This window comes from Caretta caretta, chromosome 13, assembly GCF_965140235.1.
Source record: "Caretta caretta isolate rCarCar2 chromosome 13, rCarCar1.hap1, whole genome shotgun sequence".
NCBI classification, from domain to species: Eukaryota; Metazoa; Chordata; order Testudines; family Cheloniidae; genus Caretta; species Caretta caretta.
In genome coordinates this window covers 17,285,394-17,309,702 of record NC_134218.1, presented here as the reverse complement: position 1 = coordinate 17,309,702, position 24,309 = coordinate 17,285,394, and the positions used below count along the sequence as shown (strand labels likewise).

The 24,309-nt window shown below is 43.8% G+C and overlaps 1 protein-coding gene across 3 annotated transcripts in view; it reads right to left on the bottom strand.

The window, feature by feature from the left end:
• Window positions 1-24,309, bottom strand: part of PTGIS (prostaglandin I2 synthase) — a 61,893-nt gene that overhangs the window by 15,634 nt on the left and 21,950 nt on the right. The window contains exons 1-7 of one of the 3 annotated variants that reach the window (XM_075118772.1): window positions 20,860-20,891; window positions 16,238-16,361; window positions 15,077-15,255; window positions 9,623-9,766; window positions 6,668-6,822; window positions 5,218-5,399; window positions 234-402 (exon numbers count right to left, since the gene is read on the bottom strand). In XM_075118772.1, coding sequence (XP_074974873.1) covers window positions 234-402; window positions 5,218-5,399; window positions 6,668-6,822; window positions 9,623-9,766; window positions 15,077-15,255; window positions 16,238-16,361; window positions 20,860-20,876 — 970 coding nt within the window. In that variant the 5' untranslated portion in view covers window positions 20,877-20,891. Of the gene's footprint in view, window positions 1-233; window positions 403-5,217; window positions 5,400-6,667; window positions 6,823-9,622; window positions 9,767-15,076; window positions 15,256-16,237; window positions 16,362-19,218; window positions 19,555-20,859; window positions 20,892-24,309 lie in introns of those variants that run through there. The other 2 variants (XM_048820449.2, XM_048820450.2) reach the window with 2 other exon arrangements.

Here is a 24,309-nt window from a genome sequence, read left to right as displayed (position 1 = left end):
ATTTTGACATTCATTTACTTGGGATTTCTTCTACAACAGCTAGACATAGCTGTATGCAGATTTTCTCTGATTTGCATAAGCAAGCACATTAACTGCATATGCAAATTAGGGCCATGATTGCATGCACATTTTGGGCCTACAATTTCGGCCTAAACTCCTTGAAAATTTCCTAAGTTACCAAAGATAATTTAAGTCAAATGGTACACGGATGTCCCCAAAAGATATGTACTAACCAAAAACAGGAGTGCTGTCCAGCATCTCTTGGCTAATGCCTTGCATCTGTTTCATTGTTTGTCCTCTGTTTCTAATTATTTTTTCTACTTCACCTTGAACTGCTGCCATGGCTGCAGGATGCTTTAGAAGAAACAGGAGAAGCCAAAAAACTGCCGGACCTGCATTACCCTAAAAATAAAACCCCCAGAAGGAATTAGAGTTATCAAAATTGTGAGCAGATGAATTGGAACAAACAGAACTTCCATTACATCACAAAAGAAAAACACAAGTCAATGTCAATTCAATTTTCATTACAAGCAAAATCTTTTCCGTCAATAAGTGAAAGGAATTGTTGGCAACACTTGAAAATTAATATAAAACAATTCTTGAAGGACTGATTTTAAAGGATGATAAGTATCTTTCAAGCTCTTGTACATTATTAATGAGAGTATCCCAGAACAAAATGGCTGCCTCAGAAATGCGAAAGATCTCACAATTCTGCCATTAAAAAAAGAGGACAGCAGAATTTGCTGGGTCAAGCATCCTGCAGTCAGCAAGGCGGCCTAGTGTATGGCGGCAGCAGCCAATGAAGGCATAAAATGTAACCCACTGTAGGAAACCTGAATTCATTTTAATAAGATTCTCTGAAGACAACAGGAGAATTTTACAAAGACTATAATAGGCAAGGATTTAACTATCAGTGTTTCAGCTACTGTATAGAAAAGTACTTATGTGCCCATGAGATAAATACTCTCACTCCCCTTTGCATCCGGTGAGGGGAAATCTATCATAGGGATTATGTCCCACCTATTGCATTGTCGTGAGCGGGATGTAATATACATAGAGAGTGATTTCAGAGAGCCTACACAAAGCTTATGCACCAATTAAGTCCCACATAACCCTATTTTAGTGGGCTTGGTTCCATTTCATCTGCAGTCAGCATCTCTCAATAAGTTATACTGTGTATAAATCTATCCGAGGACCTGAAGAAGAGCTCTGCATAAGCTTAAAAACTTGTCTCTCTCACCAACAGAAGTTTGTCCAATAAAAGATATTAGCTCACCCACTTTGCCTCTCTAATTTTGATTCATATGTGTAGATTGTAAGAGCCTCAGGGCAGAGGCTGTCTTTGTGTTCCGTGTTTATACAGCACCTAGTACACTGGCGTTCGGTCCTTGACCGGGGTCCCTACATGTTATCACAATACAAATCATCATCATCATCATAAAAGCCACTTAAGTGAGAGCTCAGCTAGAGTGACATAGCTGTTCCAGAGTGCAAGAGGAAATATACCCCCATGTCAAACCAGCAAAGAGAAATACTTGATGGGCCTGCACTTTATATATTCATTCTTGTTTTTAAAACAATTGTGACAATTAAGTGAAAAGCACAGTAGCATCGCTGTCAATAGGGAGTGCATACACAGTACATTAAATCTAAGTAATTTAAAGAGAAGAGTATACAACATAAATAATTCATTCTGTTTTGGTAAGTGCAATGACATTTTATCTTGCCTAATTTTCAAGCAGGGCAGTTTACTTTTTAATTAAAATAGAGGCATTTATAAATGCATATGACCATTTAATTTTTCATGTTGCAAGGGAACAGACTTAGTCATGCATTAGAAAGAATAAAGTATCATTCCTCTTCCTGGAGATTACATTCCAGAAAACTACATGAGCTGAGTAAGTTCTCCTTGTGATTAAAGAGAGTTTCGGGCCACTGCACAGTACAATGTCATTGGAGGAAGAGTCGTTTGCTGAGATCAAACCAAAAAAAGAACAAAGCACTGAAAAGTCAAGTCAATGCTGAATCTATTTCAGTGACTGTTTTAAAGCAAATGCCTTCCCAGCAATTATGTATATTTCTAAGGCAGATAACAGGAGCTCAAATATTTCAAAGAGATTGGAGAAGTAACACTTCTCTTCCTAGTTTTGCAGTGTTGTTGTAGCCATATTGGTCCCAGGATATTAGAGAGACAAGGTGGGTTAGGTAATATTTTTCCTGGACCAACTTCTGTTGGTGAGAGAGACAAGGTTATGAGCTTACACAGAGCTCTTCTTCAGGTCAGGTCCCAGACCCGTGTAAACTCAAAAGTTTGTCTCTCTCACCAACAGAAGTTGGTCCAATAAAAGATATTACCTCACCACATTTGTCTCTCTAGTTCTCTTCTGTATTACTGCAGACAAAACGCCCACTGGTGGGCCTGATCCAAAGCCCACTGACACCATCAAGAATCTTTCCATTGGCTTTCATGGCGTTTGGATGAGGCCTTAAATGAGTGTGATATTATCAGTGTAACGAACAACAGAACTGAATATTACAAAGCAAAGAAACCATTTTTACACCAAAGAGAGGCTACCTATGGGATACTATCAGTTGATTAAGGCCCACAACTGCCATTTGTGCCTTTGAATCTCTCTCCCCTTAATTTTTTTTTATTATTAAAAACTGAGCCCTACTTTTTCATCAAATACACCAAGCAGTTTGTGGAGCAAGGCTAACTCTTTTCTTGGGCAAAAAACACAGAGGTAACACTGCAGAAAACTGAATTAAGGAAAATCAGTATTACAGTGGGATTCTGAAGCTATATCCCTCTAAGATACAGACATAAGGCCTGATCCAAGGGGACTTTCCATTAACTTCAGTGGATTTTCAATCAGGCCCATAAATAATAAACCATTTTGATAAACTGAGATCATTATCAGGAACGTATACACCATATCATAATATTAATACCTAGTTTTTATCATTTTTGCCCAGTAGATCTGAAAGTGCTTTATCAAGGAGGTCAATACTACTGCCCCCATTTTACAGATGGGGAAACTGAGGCACAGAGCTAAAGTGACTTGTCCAAGGTCACTCAGCAGGCCAGTGGCAGAGCTGGGAACACAATCTAGGTCTCTTAAGTCCCAATCCAGTGCACTACCCACTAAGCCACACTGTCTGTAGACAATTGTCAGGCTGATCCTCCACTCTTATACACCAGTGTAACTCCAGTGTTGTCAGCATTTTCAAAAGTGGCCTCTGATTATGGGTGTCCAATTTAAAGAAATCTTTGGTCCAGGGCCTGAATACAAATTTAGATGACTAGTCTCAAGTACCCACTTTTGAAAATTCTGATCTAAATCCCTATTAAAGTTTATTCTATAACTCTCCATTGTGTCACAAATAAGGCTACGAGTATGTCACGGAGGTTGCGGAAGTCACAGATTCTGTGATTCCCTCCCAGCTCCCCAGCCTTCTCCAAGTCTGCAGCTGCGGGGATCCCCATCAGCTTCCCAGCCGCCTCCAAACCTGTGGCGGGGGGGGAGGATACCCCCCCTCCCCCAGCTCCCCAGCCAGTGGGCAGGGGTGAAGGGCCGCAGCTCCCTGCCACTGCATGCAGTAGGGCAGGGTGCTGGACACTTCTCCCTCCCCATTTTGTCAGGAATGGTTTTAGTAAAAGTCAGGGACAGGTCACGGCTTCCGTGAATTTTTGTTCATTGCCCGTGACCTGTCCATGACTTTTACTAAAAATATCCATGACAAAATCATAGCCTTAGTCATGAAGAAACAAGAAACATATGGGTATTTTTTTCCTATCCTGGTTAGGATTCTATTGAAGTTATGCTGTGGTTTTCACTAGCTGCACAGTGATCTGAAGCTTTGCCTGTTTGAGTGTCTCCGGTAAAATCTCTGGATTTGGGATGTGAGAATGATCCCTCAAACTGTTAGATGACACACAGGAGAAACTGTTTTTTTTTTAAGAAGGCCTGAAACTACAGCTGCTTAGAAAAGGTCCTTGCTCAGGAAGTCAGATGTGATCAAATGTGAACTGGAAATGCCTGAGGATAGACTGTCATCTGCGATCCATGCCAGACAGTATGCATTACTTCTCCTGGGAAAACAGCACCTTGGCCAAGGACAACAACACATCTCAAAATACAGCATACACCACCCCCTAGTGGTGATTTACATTATGTACCTGTCCAGCAGGTGCATGAGGAAATGTGCACATAGAGGGGGCAAATTGTGAACTCCTATTTGTGTGTTTAATGAGTTCACACACAGTCTTTGCACACTAGCGCTTACACACAGATAGAGGCAGCTCCTCGGTATAAATTATCACAGCTACACTGATACCAATGGCTCTACAACAATGTACAGCAACTGAGGATTTGCCCCATAGAATTTATATGCGCAGAACCGATTTAGGCTTAATTCGCATGACTTGTCTCACTGATAATATCCAAACGCCTCAGGCATAATCCTGTAAAAATCACAGTTAAAGTTTCCTGGCAGCTATCATTCACTATATTGGACCTGAGTATTGCAGTTCATATGGCCCTCGGTAAAAGGGCCTCAGAGCGATGAATAATCACACACACAATGAATGAAAGATGGCATGCCAGCTTTGCAGTTGGTACGGTGCTGGATTCGTGATCACCCACTGTCCTGAAACACTGCTGAAAGACCAGACAATCTGCAGGTGAAATTTGCCACGCTGGGTACATTAAAGACAGAGCCAAGTCCCTGCACTGCAGGAGAGGGACCTGCATCTTTGTGTTTGTGCCTCTAAGAAACTAAAATTTGCAATGAACAGGCTCGACCTAGTGCATATGTTCACCACTGCCCTCAACTGGAGGGAATCACAATGACTCCACTGTGTGTCACAGATTCTACACTGCTACCAATCCTGTGATTCTCCTTTCTCTCAAGTGCTGTAGACTTGTGCTTTTGGAGAAGGAAGCTCAATATTCTATCCCCGCTGTTGTCTTGCAGTTCAGAACAACCATGAGGAAGTTCACAGCTTGGCCCTGGCTTTGCCACAATATTACTTTAAATCAATGTGGGTGTTTTATTTCCTTTGACATTTTCTCCATACAGTTAGAATTTCTTTGGTATTTTCCAGAGGCATCACAACCTCTCTAGTGGAATCAGTATTATTATTGTTAGTCCTAAGCCAATTTCTAGCTTTCTCTCCATCTTGTTATCTCCCTGAAAGAGCTGAGATGGTTTTACCTGTGTGGCCCAGAGCTGCATCAGCATGGCTCTGGGTTGCATATCCTCATCCACTCCCAGTTCCTCTAGGTGCAGCTTGTAGCTCTCTAGCCAAAGGCTTTTGTTGGCTTTGGAATTCAGTCTTTTTACAGACAGTAGCTTCCAGAGATGTCCCTTGAGGCTGGCAGCTTCCTTCTTTTCCGCTGCACATAAACAAAGGCAGAGATTTCGTTATTAATATAACTATTAAGAGACACTGCAGCTGACCAGTTCTAGTGACTCCTGGTCTAAAGTGTAAGTGACACGGATAGAAGGAACTTAAAATGTTCACAATGGTGCCATCTACTGCCCATACTTGCTCTTCTAGAATAGCTCCTATGTAAAAGTAGGGCCCTGCTCAGAAATCACTTCCAACCTAAATGGCTTAATTTCCAGGGGGTTTCCAGAGCAATGGTCATTTCCTGTGTGCTCTCAGCAATCCTCAACAGTGAGACTCTAATCACGTGTGCTAGAGGAAGGAAAGGTCAAAAGCAAATCCATAAGAAGGCTGGGAATGAGGAACAGTTAGACCTCTCCACGGTGAGGTGTTCAACAGCTCCCTGCCAGAAATGCTCCTCCCATGCATTGTCTACACTGGGAACTGAGTCGTGTTAGAAAATGTGTTGATTAGCATGCTGTTGAACCCCATTTAGCCCCGGGTGTAGACAGTCATGTTTAAAAACACGCTGGCTACTTAGAAGCGTGGGATTGAGCACGCACAGCTAACACATTTCTAGACAAACCCTTATATCCCAGACTACTCCATGTGGACATGCTGATATTCCAGTGAGGCTGACATTCTCTTTCCCAGCAGAAAGCCCAGGTAACTGGGTTCCATGTGAGCTGGGGAAGTTTAACCCAAGCCCTATTGCAGGGGCAGAGCTGCCGTACAGCCCCATCTGGCTGCTACTCCTGCCACAGTATGTGGATCTGAAGGCCCTTTTCCTGTCCTGTGCCATCACCACCTTCCACACCAGACTATGCAGGGCCAGTGCAGACTTCTCCAAGTGTCACACAAAGGAAACACAATGGCCAATTTATCTGGTCCCATTCTTGCAATGCAAGGAAGGCCTCTGGTGACCTCAGGTGCCTTCGTATCTCATGGGAAAAAGGGGCAGGTTCCCGAGGTATTGAGGATCTTAACCATTCAGGACTTTATTGGTTAAAGCCAGTGCTTTTACCAATTTGCACCTGGAAATGAACTGGATGCCTGTGCAGATCAGGGAGTAGAGGCATAGTACAAATGGCCAGTTGCAAATGCATGCACCTAAGTCTCTGAGGTGCATGCAAATGGCATATTATACGATTTGATTTGCATGTGCAATTGCATGAACTGTACCTACCAATTAGGTGTATAATTGCATGCCTAACATGCTTGACTATGTGGCCCTATGTCTATGTGGATGTTTTTTTCTGGCCCACAGGCACTCACCTGCAGTTAGCGTGGAGCGGGCAGCGCTCATCAACAGCTGGTCCAATTTATAAAATTCGTTGTAGACCTCAGCAGAATGGGCCCGGTCTTTATTTTGGCAAGAAGGATCGTTGTAGTTTTCTTCTTCATTGCCATACAGGGTCAGGTATCCAGCTCTGTTTGGAACAAAGAGGGAAAATACATTTGTATTTAAAATGCAATGGGTGAAACCCTGGTTCCACTGAAGTCAAGGGTAAAACTCCCGTTGAGCTGAACAGGGGCCAGGATTTCGCCCAATGTTTTTAGTATTTTAATCTTAATATAACATATAATTAAAAGGCTCTGTGCAATGTATAGTGAAACCTTTTTAGATGACATATGCAACAACAGTTACTTCTTAAGACAGAGGATAATGGCATAGAGTTTTGATGTTTTATTTTGCATCTGTTTCCCTTTGCTTTCCATGGAAAGATTTGCCTTTAGAAAGTCCAACATTATATAGAATTTGTTGCACCTGATTATGCCTGTTTGCATATTTTTACTAGAGTCTAATCCAGCTCACACTAAAGGCCCCTGGGTTTTATATATTACACACACACAAAAGGTTGTAAAGTCAAGCACTCAAAAGTTAGGAAACATCCGAATTAAGGTTGCCTCTGCAACCTTAATTTGCACACTTATTATACTGCATTTATTTACATGATCACATTTATTATTTCCACAGGCTCCCTCCCTCATTCAGTGCACAGGATGGGTGGCCCTCACTTAATGAACAGCTATTCAACATTTCGTTTTTTCCTCATTGTTCAGTGTGTGGTCCCAGGCCTTATTTGTTGCATACTATTCAAACCCTGCTCTGGAGATAGAATTATTAATCTCCTCCTAGGCTTTTCTATGATGCGCATCACTATAGTATCTGAGTCCTTCACAAACATTAATTAACTTATCTTCACCATTGCCCAGTGAGGAGAATGGGGGAGAGGCTCTTATCCCCATTTTACAGACTGGGAGCTGAGTCACAGAGATTATGGTCAAAAGTTTCTACCAATTTTGGGTTCCCAGTCTGTGACGACTAGGACCTGATTTTTCAGAGTACTTAGCACCACATAGCACTTTATGTGTTCAAAGCACAGATCAACTGTGTGTGCTCAGCTCTTCTGCAAATACAACCCCAGGCATCAAGATGGATCCTCAGAAAGAGAAGAACACATCACTACTGACCAGCTATGAACATCTGGGTTGAAGTGACTTGCCTAGGATCACACAGGAACTCTGTGGCAGAGGCAGGGATAGAATCCAGTTCTCCAGGGCAGCGTTCAATTGTCTTAACCATGAGATGGTCCTTTTTCTTCCTGAAATCCCTTCTCATTAATTATACACCTTCCAACTTCTGCAACAAGTGAGGCAGGGGGCCTACAGACAACAGCCTGCTTCATACACACCCCTAATTCATCCCCACTCCAGGTCCAACCGGTTTACTGAATGAGGCCGGGATCCCATGGGAAAAATAGTATGTGGTCATGTAACTAAAGACAGTATAATAATAATTCATATGCACCAGGGGGCCGAATTAACATTGCACAGGAACCCTTCATTCTGGTATCTCCTAACTTTTGAATGCTTGACTTTGCAACCTTAATAATAGTCTCTTAAAGTAGTTATTTTGTGTGTAATCTCCGAGGTTTTTTAAAAAGCAAACCAATATTCTATCGTGTGGCATTGTGTGTGTTTGTGTGTGCGTGCGTGCGTGTGTATTCTATTGGATATAATTGTTTTTAAACAAATAAATATTTCCCTCCACAGTTTACAATCCAAACATTGCTGTGCTAGAAACTTATAAGTGCCACTGAAATGTTTAATGCAACACCAATGCCTTAGATATGCTTTCTGACGGCGTAGGATGTACAGTACGAGTGTCCATACTGCAGGTCAGTTCCATAGACCATTGGTTGGATTTTGCATATCCTCGGGCACAGAGGGGGTTAATTTAATGTAAAGTTTGCAACATCAACCCTAATTAAACTGCTTTAAAAAAAAAGTCATGAGCCAAATATTCCTTTTCTATAATGTCTCTTTTCTCGGGGTTTCAGTAAAAAGAAAACGTCACTGTTTCATTTCCCCATTTGGAGCCCTCTCGGTTTTAATGTTAATGACACTAACTCCTGGAGTAAGATGCTATTAGGAGTAAGGCTGGCAGAAGCAGACCCTGGTTTTGCATTGCTATAGAACTTTCCATGCAAGCCCTGCCGTTTGTTTTCTATATGTCAATGAACATCACTTCTGTAAGGCAGGTAAGTGTTCTTACCCCCTATCTACAGATGGGCAAAGCGAAACATAGGTAAGACCAAGATTTTCAAACCTGGCTTCCCAAAGGTAGGTAGACCTGTGGGTGATCAGCAGCTCTGAAAATCAAGTCACTTATTTAGGCACCTAATTTTGGGCCTACAGTGACTTGTCCCAGGTCATGCTGTAAGTCAGAAGCAGAGCTAGAAAAGCAAACTCAAGTGTTCTTGACTTCTAGGCCAGAGTTTTAACTACTAGATCACTCTGCTTCTTCCCTATCCCTTCATGAATAAAAAACATCACTCCATTTGCCCCTCAAACAGACTGTTGGAAAGAAGAAAGCGCAAAACAAGGCAGCAGTGACTAAAGTTTTAAAATATTAGATATGCTTAAAAAAAATCAGTGTTCATAATGATCAAATAACGACACCTGCACTTTTATAGCATGGTGCAGGCCTGATTCTGCTCTTGCTGTACACCAGTTTCACACCAGTGTCTCCTCACTGGCTCCAGTGCCCTTGCTCCTTATTGACACCAATGTGAGAGCGACAGCAGGCCCTGCATCTTTAAAGTCTGGTGCAAACATCCATTGTTTTTTAAATGAGTCACAATTTTTAAAAAATGGAGAAGAGCTGACTGTGATGTCATTCCCCTTCCAGTCCCAAGGGATGAAGCTTTATAGTGCAGCACTTACCTAAGCATCATGCTGTAGGAGAGATGAAACAAGCCTTCATCTCTCCACTGCCGGCTCAGATTGCTTGGGTCAGAAAGCAGAAGGGTCTGAAGGTTGAAGAACATTGCCTTAGTGAGGGATGGAAGGTTCTTGTTTTGCAGAGCCCTGTAGAAACAGAAGTTAGTTTGTGAAACACCTTCATGTATAAGGCTTACTGTTCTATAATCAGTGTTTAGTTAGGGACAAGTCTCTCCTGTTTATATCACATGCATCCCTGGGTGTCTGAACCTTGTCACTTACACAGCCCAAGCACCTATGTTCTGGGTAAAGGGGAAAGTGCTGGACAGAATTCTCCATGCTACACTAGGGCACCGTAAAGTGGCCTGGTCTGGATTCTGTTGCTGCCCGTTATGGAGAGTGAGACCAGCTGCAGAGTTCTAAGATACTTTGGAGGCTCCCCAACATTTGGGGGGTGAGGCTGAAGGTTGGACTTGGCTTTTTGCTTTGGACCCATGTTCTGGGATAGAAGCCACTGAGAGGGAATAAGTGATGAACATGGAGATGCCATCTACGCGGATTTATTTTAAGTGCCTTAACTACTCCTGTGTGGGAAAGTGGCTGTTATAGACTTAGCAAAAGAAAGGCCAGTTCGCTATGACATCTAGCAGGGATTTGCCTCTAGTGATAGCCACTGGTCAGATGAGAGGTTTGATTGAGACAGTATAACATTTTTCCATAGTGGCTACTGGATTTCTTATGCTGTACTTCCAATGAACTGGAACTTGGACATTACATGATGCTAGTACATGGAGCATGGTTCTTAAAATGAGCAGCCATTCTGTGACTTCATTAACCACACTGGAGTCACTGCTCTTTTCATGCTACTCAAATGGTTTCCAAGGGACTGATTATGGGCCATTCTCCTTAGCGCACTGTCAGCCTGGGACTTCCCGCGTAGGATACTCAGGGCGGCTTGCACAGCACTGCAGCAGCAATCCTTTCAGGGGAAGAAGCTGTGCTGATTTACACCTGCTGATTCAGAACACTACGCTGCTCAGACCAATCTACCTGAGGTGCACGGACAAATGAACCTGCCAACCTTCCAATCTCGGGGAGATCATCAGAGTGCTAACATAGCGTAACATAATGTTAGCATTCCCGCAATAAAGAAAGTGCATGGCATGAAATATCAGTGCCCTCAGCCAATGTGCAAATGCAATATTGCAGAATAAATCATCTGAAACCAGCCTGGTTTTACCCAAACCCCATTTCCTTGTAAATTGCATCAGCACAATAAGGTCAAGTCACCCCCTCCTAGCAATTGAGAGTCCAGCAATTTTTAAACCTATAGATTGGAGGGCAATGTCTGACTGAGGGTCACACGTCTGAATGATTCACATCAACATCTCCCAGACCTTAAAACTTCCATTGGGAAACAAATAATCTGAAGGGGGGAGTGCACCTAAAAGCTATTTTCAGCCATTCATGTCTCGGTGTGATGTATCTATTGGTAAAGCAGAGATGTTCCCAGAAGTTCAGACCACAGACTGTCCCATTTATATGCTATTAGAGCATAAACATGATTGTTCATTGCTTTCAGTCACGCTGCCGGTGCTCCATCAGATGTGTACTGTAAACTATGTGGTCAGCATATTTATCTCCAGCCAGGTTGTGTCCCTCGCTTTTATTTAAAGGGTTTAAACATGTCTCGCTACTATCACACAGCAAGAAGTCATTAAATCTCTCTAATATTTTAAAATATTAGAAGTAAAAATAGATCCCAAGGAGAGTAAAATAATGACAGCCCCAGGGCTCTGCTGCTTATTACTGTTTCCCGCCAAGTAACTGTAATTGCTTCAGGATGATTTTTACCAGTTTCAGGGCTGGGACAACATTTGCTGGTGTACAAGTGTTGTGATGTCCACACAGTGTGAGACAGGCATTGCTAATTCGGAAGGTCTAAATCCTCCCCTGGCTGGCAGGAGAGACCAGAAACTTTTCCTGGTGCTGGTTCTACCACGTGAATCCTGACATCCAGGGCAGGACACCATGGGGAGGGTTGGGGGCACTGCATTGTGGAGCCCACTTTAGCGCAGCTCATCTGCTGCTGGCTAGAGCTTCCAGCTGACTGACACACTCCCACCGGTCCCCATCAGCGCACGCATGTCTCCTGCCCATTGTTCCAAGAGCTCTCTCTCGTGCTATGAGGAGAGAGAGAGACGCCGTGCTGTTGCTTGTACAAGAGACATGCAGGAACTCCCTAGGTCCTCTCCTTCCATACACACCTCATGCATTGCTCTGCCCCGTGCCAGCCAGACTCAGCGCTGAAGGTCAACATGACATTCGCTGCCTGGCTGAAAAGCAAGACTGATATACTGATATATCTGATGTATTGTTTCTTGACTTTAGCAAAGCTTTTGACACGGTCTCCCACAGTATTCTTGTCAGCAAGTTAAGGAAGTATGGGCTGGATGAATGCACTACAAGGTGGGTAGAAAGCTGGCTAGATTGTCGGGCTCAACGGGTAGTTATCAATGGCTCCATGTCTAGTTGGCAGCCGGTATCAAGTGGAGTGCCCCAAGGGTCGGTCCTGGGGCCAGTTTTGTTCAATATCTTCATAAATGATCTGGAGGATGGTGTGGATTGCACTCTCAGCAAATTTGCGGATGATACTAAACTGGGAGGAGTGGTAGATACGCTGGAGGGGAGGGATAGGATACAGAAGGACCTAGACAAATTGGAGGATTGGGCCAAAAGAAATCTGATGAGGTTCAATAAGGATAAGTGCAGGGTCCTGCACTTAGGACGGAAGAACCCAATGCACAGCTACAGACTAGGGACCGAATGGCTAGGCAGCAGTTCTGCGGAAAAGGACCTAGGGGTGACAGTGGACGAGAAGCTGGATATGAGTCAGCAGTGTGCCCTTGTTGCCAAGAAGGCCAATGGCATTTTGGGATGTATAAGTAGGGGCATAGCGAGCAGATCGAGGGACGTGATCGTTCCCCTCTATTCGACATTGGTGAGGCCTCATCTGGCGTACTGTGTCCAGTTTTGGGCCCCACACTTCAAGAAGGATGTGGATAAATTGGAGAGAGTCCAGCGAAGGGCAACAAAAATGATTAGGGGTCTGGAACACATGAGTTATGAGGAGAGGCTGAGGGAGCTGGGATTGTTTAGCCTGCAGAAGAGAAGAATGAGGGGGGATTTGATAGCTGCTTTCAACTACCTGAAAGGGGGTTCCAAAGAGGATGGCTCTAGACTGTTCTCAATGGTAGCAGATGACAGAACGAGGAGTAATGGTCTCAAGCTGCAGTGGGGGAGGTTTAGATTGGATATTAGGAAAAACTTTTTCACTGAGAGGGTGGTGAAACACTGGAATGCGTTACCTAGGGAGGTGGTAGAATCTCCTTCCTTAGAGGTTTTTAAGGTCAGGCTTGACAAAGCCCTGGCTGGGATGATTTAACTGGGAATTGGTCCTGCTTTGAGCAGGGGGTTGGACTAGATGACCTTCTGGGGTCCCTTCCAACCCTTATATTCTATGATTCTATGATTCTATACAAGCGAGGTTTGTTCCCAGACATAACCTGGAGGACTCTTCGCCAAGTTATCTATATTCCCCCCCATGGTATTAATTCTTCCTTATAAACGAATCCCTCTAGCCAGTCCCCTTATAACCTTTGTTGCTTTTCTTGTGTGCCCCTTCAGTTAACCCACATGATTCACATACTGATGTTAGCCAATACATATTTGTTGGTGTAGTACACAGCACATGAATAGGTATTATGTGCATGGTATTAATATAATATATGTTTTATATACACACATATATATATATATATATATGGTTGTTGGGAAGTTATGGTAACTGAATGTACTATGCTCTTCCCACAATTCTGTTCACCCATGTCAAGCATCCCGCAGCACTTTGCAAAGCTAACATTAGCTTTGGCATTATAAAATAGAAAACTTTCCACAGCAAAGATGCAGGAATACTTTTACTAAGTACAGCTAGGGAGTACTTGCTTAGCTCATTAACACGTGGAATGTAGTATTCAAAATGAGATACGGGAAAGTATAGCCAGGTATATTGGAATTGGAAAAGGTTCAGAAAAGGGCAACAAAAAGTATGGAACAGCTGTCATATGAGGAGAGATTAATAAACCTGGGATTTTTCAGCTTGGAAAAGAGATGACTAAGGGGGGATATGATAGAGGTCTATAAAATTATGTCTGGTGTGGAGAAAGTAAATAAGGAAGTGTTATTTACTCCTTCTCATAACACAAGAACTAGGGGTCATCAAATAAAATTAATAGGCAGTATGTTTAAAACAAACAAAAGAAAGTATTTTTTCACATAACACACAGTCAACCTGTGGAACTCTTTGCCAGAGGATGTTGTGTAGGCCAACACCATAGCAGGATTAATAAAAGAACTAGATAAATTCATGGAGGATAGGTCCATCAATGGCTATTAGCCAGGATGGACAGGGATGGTGTCCCTAGCCTCTGTTTGCCAGAAGCTGGAAATGGGTGACAGGGGGTGGATCACTTGATGATTACCTGTTTTGTTCATTCCCTCTGAAGCAGCTGGCACTGGCTACTGTCAGAAGTCAGGATCCTAGGCTAGATGTACCATTGGTCTGACCCAGTTTGGCCGTTCTTATGTTCAGGCACCAAGGACAAAGCTGGCACAAACTAGTGGGTTAAACTTAAAGTGACATATAGGGGGCATTTAGCTTGGAAACAACCATAATATAAACACAATTGAGTTTGAAGCTGTATCTGTGAAGCACACCTTTTGTGTAAGGTGAACACAGTGTGAGAATTTGCTTCCCAGAAGGAGGGGTATATATATCTCCTTTTTGCATTGTACTGCTGTGTCTTTAGCCAGTGAATTTGGCTACGTTTGGTAATTTGGTCTCTTGAACATTGTTAAGAACGGACCACAAGCGTAGTCAAACAATTGACTCTACCTTTTAGTCAGTCCTGAAGTGCTTTGCCCTGAATACAGTACACCAGGCATGGCTTCTCTAGAGCCGTACATAGAGGGATTATCACCTCTCTGCTCTGCATGTGCAACCCCAAGCCACCTTAGCCTTTTTTTGCTGCCACACCATGTTACAGTTTAAACCCACCAGGGCTATTATTGGCTATTTCTTTTTAAAGTTAACAAAGATAGATTAAGATCTAGCCATCTTCCTAGTGCACCCATCTCTAGTATTTCAAAGCCAGGCCTCTAGGATAGTTAGCCCGTTGTCATTTCATCCTTACTGAGTGACTCGCTGGGAAAATCTAGATAGACCTCAGGTCTTATCCCCTTCCATTTTGCTTTGTACTTACACTGTGGTTAGTATCGCTGTCCTGGATACCAGGACCGCCACCTCCATGGTGGAACTGCCTGGCTCTCTCACTGGAAAATAATATGCCAAAACAAACTGGAGACACTGGCCCAAATTTTCCTTTGTATCATACTCACGATCTCAGCATGACCTTTTCCTCAGTGGGGTCATAGTCAGGCAGTTTGACATCAAACATTCGATCCATTAAAAGGCATGCATATTTACTGAAATCTAGCTGACAACTTGACTCCCAGAGCACCGAATCATATGAGTGAGGGTCCAACAAGATGGTGATAAATTTCCCAGCAACCTGGATCTAAAGAAGAAAAACAATCCACAATAAAAAATTAATGGGTCTATTAGCCTAATCAATACAATAATACATTAAAAATGTGAAATATTACCAAACAGTGGGACAACTGCTAAGCCAAAATCTGCAGTAATAAGTCCAATTACTCAGATACAGTCCTTTTCCTTCATTATTCCCAGCTGAGCACATATCCTGAGCTGGTGCAAAGTAGTGCAGGGCCTTTGATCTCAATGGAGGCACATTGATTTACACTAGCTGAGGTGCAATAGTCTGCAAATAATTCCAAAATGTTATTTTGACTGCATATTTGATGGTCTGAAAAACTCCCATGCTCCCATGGAAACACAGAAACTCACTGACCAAGAGGGTAGCATACCTGGTCACAGTTACATATCTGGGCTCAGGATTCTTAGGAATTTTATGACTCTGAACATCCCCTGTAGCTATACAAGTTAAGGGACCCACCTTGCACTCCTCACTCAGGCAAAACTCCCACTGACTTTAACAGTGCAAAGGTCATTTCCTCTCACCCCCTAACACTGTACAACATTATGAGGGCATCCACCTTCCTCTGAAGTATAAGTTTGGGCCCCTACAGGAAGCAGAATGGACTGAAGACACCAATGTGTAGTCTAATGCAGGTATGGGGAAAATATGTTGCTATGAAAAATGAAGCTGCTCTGTGGTACGTATGAAAGGTGATGTTAAAGCCTTCTAAAATAAAGCCGCTCATGCACTGTTTAGTTTAAAAGCAGCTCCAGACTGGCTTACTGTAGCTGGGGGAAGGAAGAGGCAGAGTGGCCAGGAGAGAAGAGGAAAGGTTTGTTGAGAGAAGAGGAAAGGTTTGTTGATATTTATGCTGGTCTGTGGCGTCCACTCAAAGCTGTTCCCACAAAGCTTTCTGGGCTGCTTTTGGTTGAACAGCTGAACTGTGCACCCCTCTGGAGTTAAACCCCGGCAGCACCGGCAATTCACAGCGGGCGCTTACTGTGAAAATATCGCCATGTTTTTGCTTCATTTGAGACAGGAAGCTGGCAGCATCTTTTCCAAATTCCACAGCATGTCCCAGCCAAGGAACAAAGCCTCTGTCAAGTGGAGGTTCACTCGGTAGCCTGGAAAAAAAGATCGGTAAAAGCTCTTAAAGCCCTGTGGAAGGATTGCCCTACAGTTACTTAATAACCATTGGTACTTAAACTCCTGCATTCCAGCATGTTATGGGTGTGTCAGTGTGAAACGACATTACCATCTGCACCTTGCTTTGTTTCACAGATCAACCATGCTTTGGAACATCACATGAATAGAATTATATGGCCAGATTGCATTCTGGCTCCCCAAGTCTGAATCTTTTTATGTCTCCAGGGCTCCAAAGACGTAACCCCCAAAAGGACTTGTCATTACTATCCTGAGTCATAAAGGAGTGGGGACTAGTTAGCAGCTCAAAGGAAGGGTTTGTGGGTTGTTGTTTTTTTTTTTAATTTACTGGAAGTATCTCAGATTTATGCTGGTTAAACAATATAATAGTGCGCATAAGCGTTAATGACAAAAAGATATTAATTTGTGGGTTTATTTCTTTCTAATATAGCTAATATAAAAGAAGAAATTAAATGGAAATACCTAAGTGCATTAAAATAATCCTATGGGTCTTGCAAACTGACAAAGGACTGAAATTTTAGGATTTAAAGCTGTTATGCTATGGCATCTGTAATTCACCAGACTAAGGCCAGGTATGTCAATAACATATATACCACAAGGGATATGTTTACACAGCAAAGAAAAAACCAGGGCTGGCCCGTGCCAGCCAACTTGGGCTCACAGGGCTCGGGCTGCGGGGCTATTTGATTGAAGCGTAGACTTCTGGGCCTGGGCTGGAGCCCAGCTTGAATCGGCTGGCTCAGGCAAGCCACGTGGTTTTTTGGGGTAGGTCTACACAGCAAAAGGTAAGCGTGTTAAGGAAAAGACAAAGATATACGGGGGCAAATGTTACATCCTTTCCCCTTACTTCTGCAGTTTTTGGTTCTGGATTCTAAGTGCTTTAGACCAGGAATCTGCCATACTCTGTTCTAAGAGAGACAAGACGGGTAAGGTAATATTTTGTACTGGATCAACTTCTGTTGGTGGAAGGGGAAAGCATTCAAGCTACACAGAGCTCTTCTTTGGGTCTACAGCACGGCTACAACACCACTGCAAACATGCTCTGTTCTGTAAAGACTCGAGCACATTTTTGGGTGTTGGAAAAACAATAAATCATAATTCTACAGCAACACGTATAGGGTACTTTCTCAATCCTACGCAATACCAAGGCACAATGGGATGCAGTAAACTGAGCACTGTCAACCTTGAAAGATCCCTACGATACTGGAAAAACAACCGCAATTCCGAAATGAGGGCTGCCATGCTGTTAAAATAACAGGGCAACCCAAACAAACCCAGAGTGCATAAGCACCTGATGCCCGTGCATTCAGATCGCTCCATTGTCACAAACGCGCTTGAGGTTTCATTGCTCCGAGGATATGAAAATTGGCAGGAATCTGACTGTTTGGAACTTCTGGAAGGAAAATAGGAATCTTGTCCTTTTAATTCCCCTGCCAACTCAAAGGGAGCAGAGATGGTATGAGGTGCCCATGTGGTTCCCTGAGCAAGGCAAATCCAATACTGTACCCTCAGTTACTTGTTGTTGGGTCACCCACTCGAGGAGCTGGGATTTGAACACTGTTACAGCCTTCATTTTGAAGGGTCAGGATCACATTCTGACCTCCTTATCACTCGTGTAAAGAAGTAAAGTCAATGGAATTACTCCAGATTCACACCACCAGTATAGCCAATGACAGTCTGGCCCAATGACAATGAAATAACTACCAGGGAACATTTTCAAAATGCCAAGTATTAGTTACGATGCAAGGGGGTGTAAAGAAGGGCCTATGTGGAGCCAAACAAATTTAAGATTGGGGTCTTTAGCAACTCAGACCATACCCTGGGATCTTTCAGAATGAGAGAATTTTACACAAACCCCATTAAACATGGAATCTGCTCTGATTTCGACTGATTACTGCGGTGTTCATCCTAATCAGCAGATTCAGATTGCCAATCGGTGGTGCCCTGGCTCAATAACTAGCAATGCGTAAATCTCACAGAGATCAAGGTTTTGAAAACTTGAATCAATTCACAGCTCTGTAGAAGGAGACTGAGTTTGCAAACTTTTTTTCCACTGTCATTTAAACCTATGGGTTATACTCCTCCCCCAGAGAATAATTCAGAAGCGTTTTTAAAACTTGTTTTTCCTATCTAGAGGGAATCCTGTGCAACCTATTAAGGACAAAATAACATTCCCTAAAAGTGAGGCTGGCGCAAGCCCATGCCCTATACAGTCGCTATTTTCCTTTCTCCCCTTCTCCTATGTATTCACATTTCCCTTCATCCATATTTTTTCACGGGATTCATTCCCCCTCCTTTCTGCTCCTCTTTTCACAGTGACCCCTAAGCAGACCCCACTGGTTTCCGGCTAGAGATTTACATAAGTAGGGACTGCAGCGCCAGGGCCCGAACTTATCTAGCGAGGAGAGGGCGGCATTTGGTATATAAAAGACTGAACCCCCCTCCCCACACCCTACACCACCTGCGGTAGCCTGCAACCCATCAGTGACCGGGGTTCTGGCCTATGATGGTTCAATGGGGTTTGGAGAAGAGACCTGAGAACAGAGCTCCCTCTTGCTCCCCGCGGACACCCATCCGCGTGTAGCCACCCCAATCCCATGCTGACGGTGGGGCCAGGCCCACCTGCAGCTGCTCGGCGATGGGCAGGAGCAGAGCCGGCAAGGCAGGACCTCTGTTTACCTGGGGCCACACCGCGCCCGTCACCGTGGTCTCGGTACCCCGATCACTGGAGCCGGGCGCTGGGGGACCCTCCCCCCGCCCACGCAGGCTGCCCCGGGCTGCCCTGTTTCTGGGCACAGGTGCAGGCTGGTCACTCACCGCGTCCGCCGGGAGCGCAGCAGCAGCAGCAGCAGCAGCAGGGTGCCCAGCAGGGCGGCGGCCAGAGACCAGCACATGGCGCGGCTGATCGCCGGGACCCCGCCGGAGGAGCCGCTGCCTCGGTCACCGCCACTCCGGTGTGGCCGGCCGGCCGGCCGAGCCCCTCACTCTTAGCTGCCTTGGTCTCCTCCCCTTCCGTCCCTCCTGGCCGGGCCGGACCAGCCCCGCTGGAGCCGTGGGAGGCTGCCCCACTGCCGGCTACGCGCTGGCTCCAGCCCTGAGCGCGGGGGCAGAGCCCCCCCGTCCCCACCGCTGCGGGAAGCTCTCCAGCCCGGCTGGCAAGGGGCTGCCCCTCGCCGGTTCCCCCCCGCCCCTATGGGATTTCAGGGAGCTGAAACCAGACATCTAGACCCTGGTCCCCGGCTCCGGATCACCATTCCTCACTGGGAGCCCGAGAGAAACCCACAGTAACTTGTGAAGGGGCAAACCCACCCCCTTCTAGCCCTCCACACGCACACAGGCTCCAGTTTCAATCGGCACCCTAACCCCAGCAGTCAAACTAGACTGTGCAAAACCAGAACGAGCCCTCCCCAAATAGCGGCCCAGACACAGATCCCTGTGTAAAGGGAAAGCCCAGCAAATCCCTCTTGGAAAGAGCGCCCCCAAACCCCGATTTCCATTTTATTTTCTGTTCTAATCTCCTTCCCACACTCTTCCCTGTAGCGCCAAGACACCAACTAGCCTCTTGTTCGGAGAGCATCCTGCAGCGCAAGCACTAGATAAATAACAGGCACCAAGTATCTCTGTTTATTCAGAAGCCTTTCTATGATACTCATCACTGTAGACTCAAGCGGTTTTTCCCTGCCCCTCTTTTGAAGGGAAATTCTAAGCAAGCAAACGGTGCAGCAGAGAAGAAATTTGCTCATTACTTCATCATTTACCTCGATGGGATTCTGGGCACTTTATCCAACTGTTTTTGCAAAACTCTTTTAAATTAAATACTAGTCATGCCGATTTTATTAATCATCTGAAGTATTTTTATTACTTTTTTATAGCACCCACAAGTGTATGTATGATGCACTTCACAAAAGACACTTAAAAGATTGATGGAGCTTCACATCTAATGAATGGCTATGACTGACAGACAATATATAACCAAGGCCCTGTGAATGCCACAGCAAGATGGACCTTGCTTAAAAGACCTTTAGTTACTCTGGTAATCCGGTGTGGCACACTGGCTATTCTGGAGAAGCTTCAGGATTATGTGGTCGCTCATTTCTGGATATGCATATGTCTTGATGGTTCAAAACAATTAATATTCATTACAATACCATGAACACACTCATTTTTATAAGCAATTCTGCAAATGTGTCAATTATTATTTCTTATTATTTGTGTTTGGAGGCACCTGGGAGCCCCATTCATAGATCAGAGCCCCATTATGCAAATACATAACAAAGAGACAGGCCCTGCCCCAAAGAGCTTGTCTCCATAGTCTGCAGCCAGTGCCTTTTTAAACATCTCTGTAGGTGCCATTATGTAAATAATTATTATTACTAATACATACACAAGAATCTGCCCTTAGGACCCTATACAATGACCATTTATCTCATACCAAGGTACTGACCCTGCAGTACTTACTGAAGCAAAATTCTCATGGCAATCAGGAAGAGCATAAGGACAGCAGGCTGGGTCCCCAAATGGCTGGTCGCTTTAATCAAGGACAAACGGGAAGTTACTGCAGCAGACTGTCAGTTGCTTGCTGAACTGTTATTGACCTCACTGTTGGAGGTCTGTTGGAGAACAGACCACTGACAACAAGATAAAGACTTTCTCTAAAACTAGGTTGCTGGGGTTTTTTTAAGTCTTGTGACAAAGTTCCTCCTCTGCCTTGGTGGGTCCTGCGCTTATTGGCGGATTTGCTTGCCTCTGAGATTCAAGACAGCCCTCAGTCTGGCCACTTTTGCTTGTGGCTCAAACCTGCTGTTCACTCAGCTAACCTCATCACTGGCCAGCATGGGGAAAGGGAGGAGAACAATCCCTGCAGTCTCTGCTGACCCACCTAGTGGGTCTGGGGACAGGCCAGAGACCTTCCCCTCTGGTGGGACTCACAGTCCAGGTCAACTCCTCTTGTATCAAATAGGGAGTTGGAGGGATGGGAGGAACCCGGGTCTGCCCTCTACTCCGGGTTCCAGCCTGTGGATTGCAGCTGTCTGCAGTGTCTCCTGTAACAGCTGCATGACACAACTCCCTGGGCTACTTCCCCATGGCCTCCTCCCAATACCTTCTTTATCCTCATGGCAGGACCTTCCTCCTGATGCCTGATAACACTTGTACTCCTCAGTCCTCCAGCAGTCCACCTTCCCACTCTCAGCTCCTTGTGTGCCTCTTGCTCCCAGTTCTTTGCACGCCCCTCACTGACTGAACTGAGGTCCTCTTTAAACCAGGTGCCCTGATTAGCCAGCCTGTCTAAATTGATTCTAGTAGCTTTATGATTGTTCTGCAGCCCATTATCTTACTCAGGGGAAAGGGACCTGCTTAATCTGGGGCTAATGTATTTACCTTCTATCACTCTCCTGTAACCATCTGGCCTGACCCTGTCACAGTCTATAGAAATAGGTGGTTTGTCATTGTCTGAAATATTCTTTGCTGAGCTGTTAAAATAGAAAGATGGTTTTCCTGGCAGAGACATGTTCTTTTTAGTGTAACTTACACCCTGATGAGTTATTTTATAATCTGAGAGAACTGGAGTCCGATTCTGACCCCATACTAGTTTTATACCAGTGTGACCGCTGACATCCAGTGGTCTTGCTTTGCATTTTCACACATGGAAAAAAGGAAGAATCTGACCCTGTTCTTTTTCTTTGGAATTAATACTTCTGTTCATGTCTGGTGTGAAAGGTTCTTTCCTCTGTAAGAAATAGGTCCCAAGACATGGGAAACAAAAATTATATATTATTTAAACTACTATGAACCTATTGCCTGGGGTGGGGAGAAAAATCCATTTCTCCCCATCATTCCACCCCTACCTAGCTGCAGATAATCAACTTTGTTTCTAACCGGAACTATATAAATGTATATATGTATGTTATTGTTATAGAGGTATACTAAAAAGGCAAAGGAAGAACAACAGTTCCTATAGTAACCATAGCAGAAGCAATTATGACCCTCTGTAAGGCATACAACTATTTTAAAACACATTTTTTTTTCAACAGGCTGAAAAGCTAATGAAAGAACCAGGTTTATATATATTATTGTGTTTTCTTCAACTGTTGTGAAAGGTAGCCTGTATTTTTATGAGCAGATTGACATCATAATCAAAAATGTTCTGTTTCAAAATGGTCAATATAGAATAAATGTATGTTGACAACAGCACTAGAGGCTTGTTTCTAACAAATAAATTAGAGGAGTACATTACAGTTAATTTTGGTAGTTACTAAATGGCTTTTGGAAAGCATCTGCGACAGTAAAAGAGCTCCAGTTGAACTGGATTGGATATCCGTGGGGATCTTCCCAAGTTGTGAAAGAAAGACTTTTAGAATAAAACCTTCTAAATGTCAGAATATGGTGCTTTTTAGGAGGGGGAGAATGGCAACAATGTTACCTATCACTTGTAAAAGGTGTTGTCCAATTAATTAACTGGGAAGCAAAACACAAAAAGAACCAGTGATTGCAGTGATTTGCAGAATCTGCCCCAGCTGAGAGAATATTAATAAAAATATACTACATAAAGAGCATATTCAACTAAATTGTTTCCCAACACATTTCCAGCATGGCTGTGCATTATGTCCTATGATGATGACTGAGTTTAACCTTAAGGCTAAATAGAAACACCCCCCCCCACACACACACACACTGGGTTTTACATGCAAATAGGTTGTAATCAGGTGAGCAGTCACCTGGGTCTTTGGGTTCAGGGACTGTCTTTTTGTTCAGTGCTTGTACAGCACCTAGGACAATAGGCATCTGGTCCATGACTGGGCTAATAGGCACCACTATAAAGAATACCCAGCCATGCAAACAAGGAGTCAGGCTTATGTATATGGATGCACTTGTAAATATTTTGGGTACATTTTGGGTGACCCCTGAAAGTTGGGTCCCCAACCCCTAAGATTCTATGCAAACACTGAAGAAGTTAACATTTTCCTTCTGTGCTGAATACTGCACTAAAACATAGTGAACACTATGCCCCAAACTCATCTTGGGTTTAACTCCACTGACGGTTGGAGAAAGTCTAAAAAATGCTTTGGAAAATAAAAGAAAGGCAGGATACCAATTTGATGCTTTATATCAGGAGGGGATCCTGTTTTGTTGGCAATAACCCACGTAGACTTATTTTCTACAAAGAAAACTGAACCACAGCAAATATAGAGGCCGAATCTGAAATAAAGCCAACTTTACTGGCATCTTTGAAAAGAAACAATGATACAAAATACAGAACAAATTCATCCAGGGCGTAACTTCACTGAACTCTATTATCTCTTTACTTTTGTCTGACTTTCATTCCATTCTTAGCCAAAGAACCAACATATTTACCTATATAAAGATTGTTATGGAGTAAATTGGGGAAGTGCTGTTAACTTCAGTAGAGCGACATCATTTTATACCAGCTGAGGATCCATCCCTATGTTAGCCACTGCTCATAATTACTGTAAGCTGTTCCATGCAACAAATGTGTTTTCTCAACTGATTGCTGTACAAAGCATGTGATGTGAGTACAGAGTAGAGAAATGGAATGGGTGGATTGCACTGTCTGTATGAACAATGCTGAATGTATTTTGTTGGCATGCTTGCAAACAGCACCATGTGCATTTACATTTATTCCAACTCTTTCCTTGTGTACCTATTAGGGGAGAAAACAGTACCGAGACAAAAACTCTAGAGCTGGAAGATTTCTTAACTTGGAATTTGAATAATGGGACAGATATCAGCTTGTGTACATTAGCATGTTTACGCTTACTTCACCAAAGCTACGCTGATTTATACCAGCTGATCTGGCCCAATGAGTTAATACAGATCTTGTACCAACATGTTTCCCAAATTCACTAACTGGTGGTCAGTCATTTTAAGTGCTATACTAGGGATAACAGA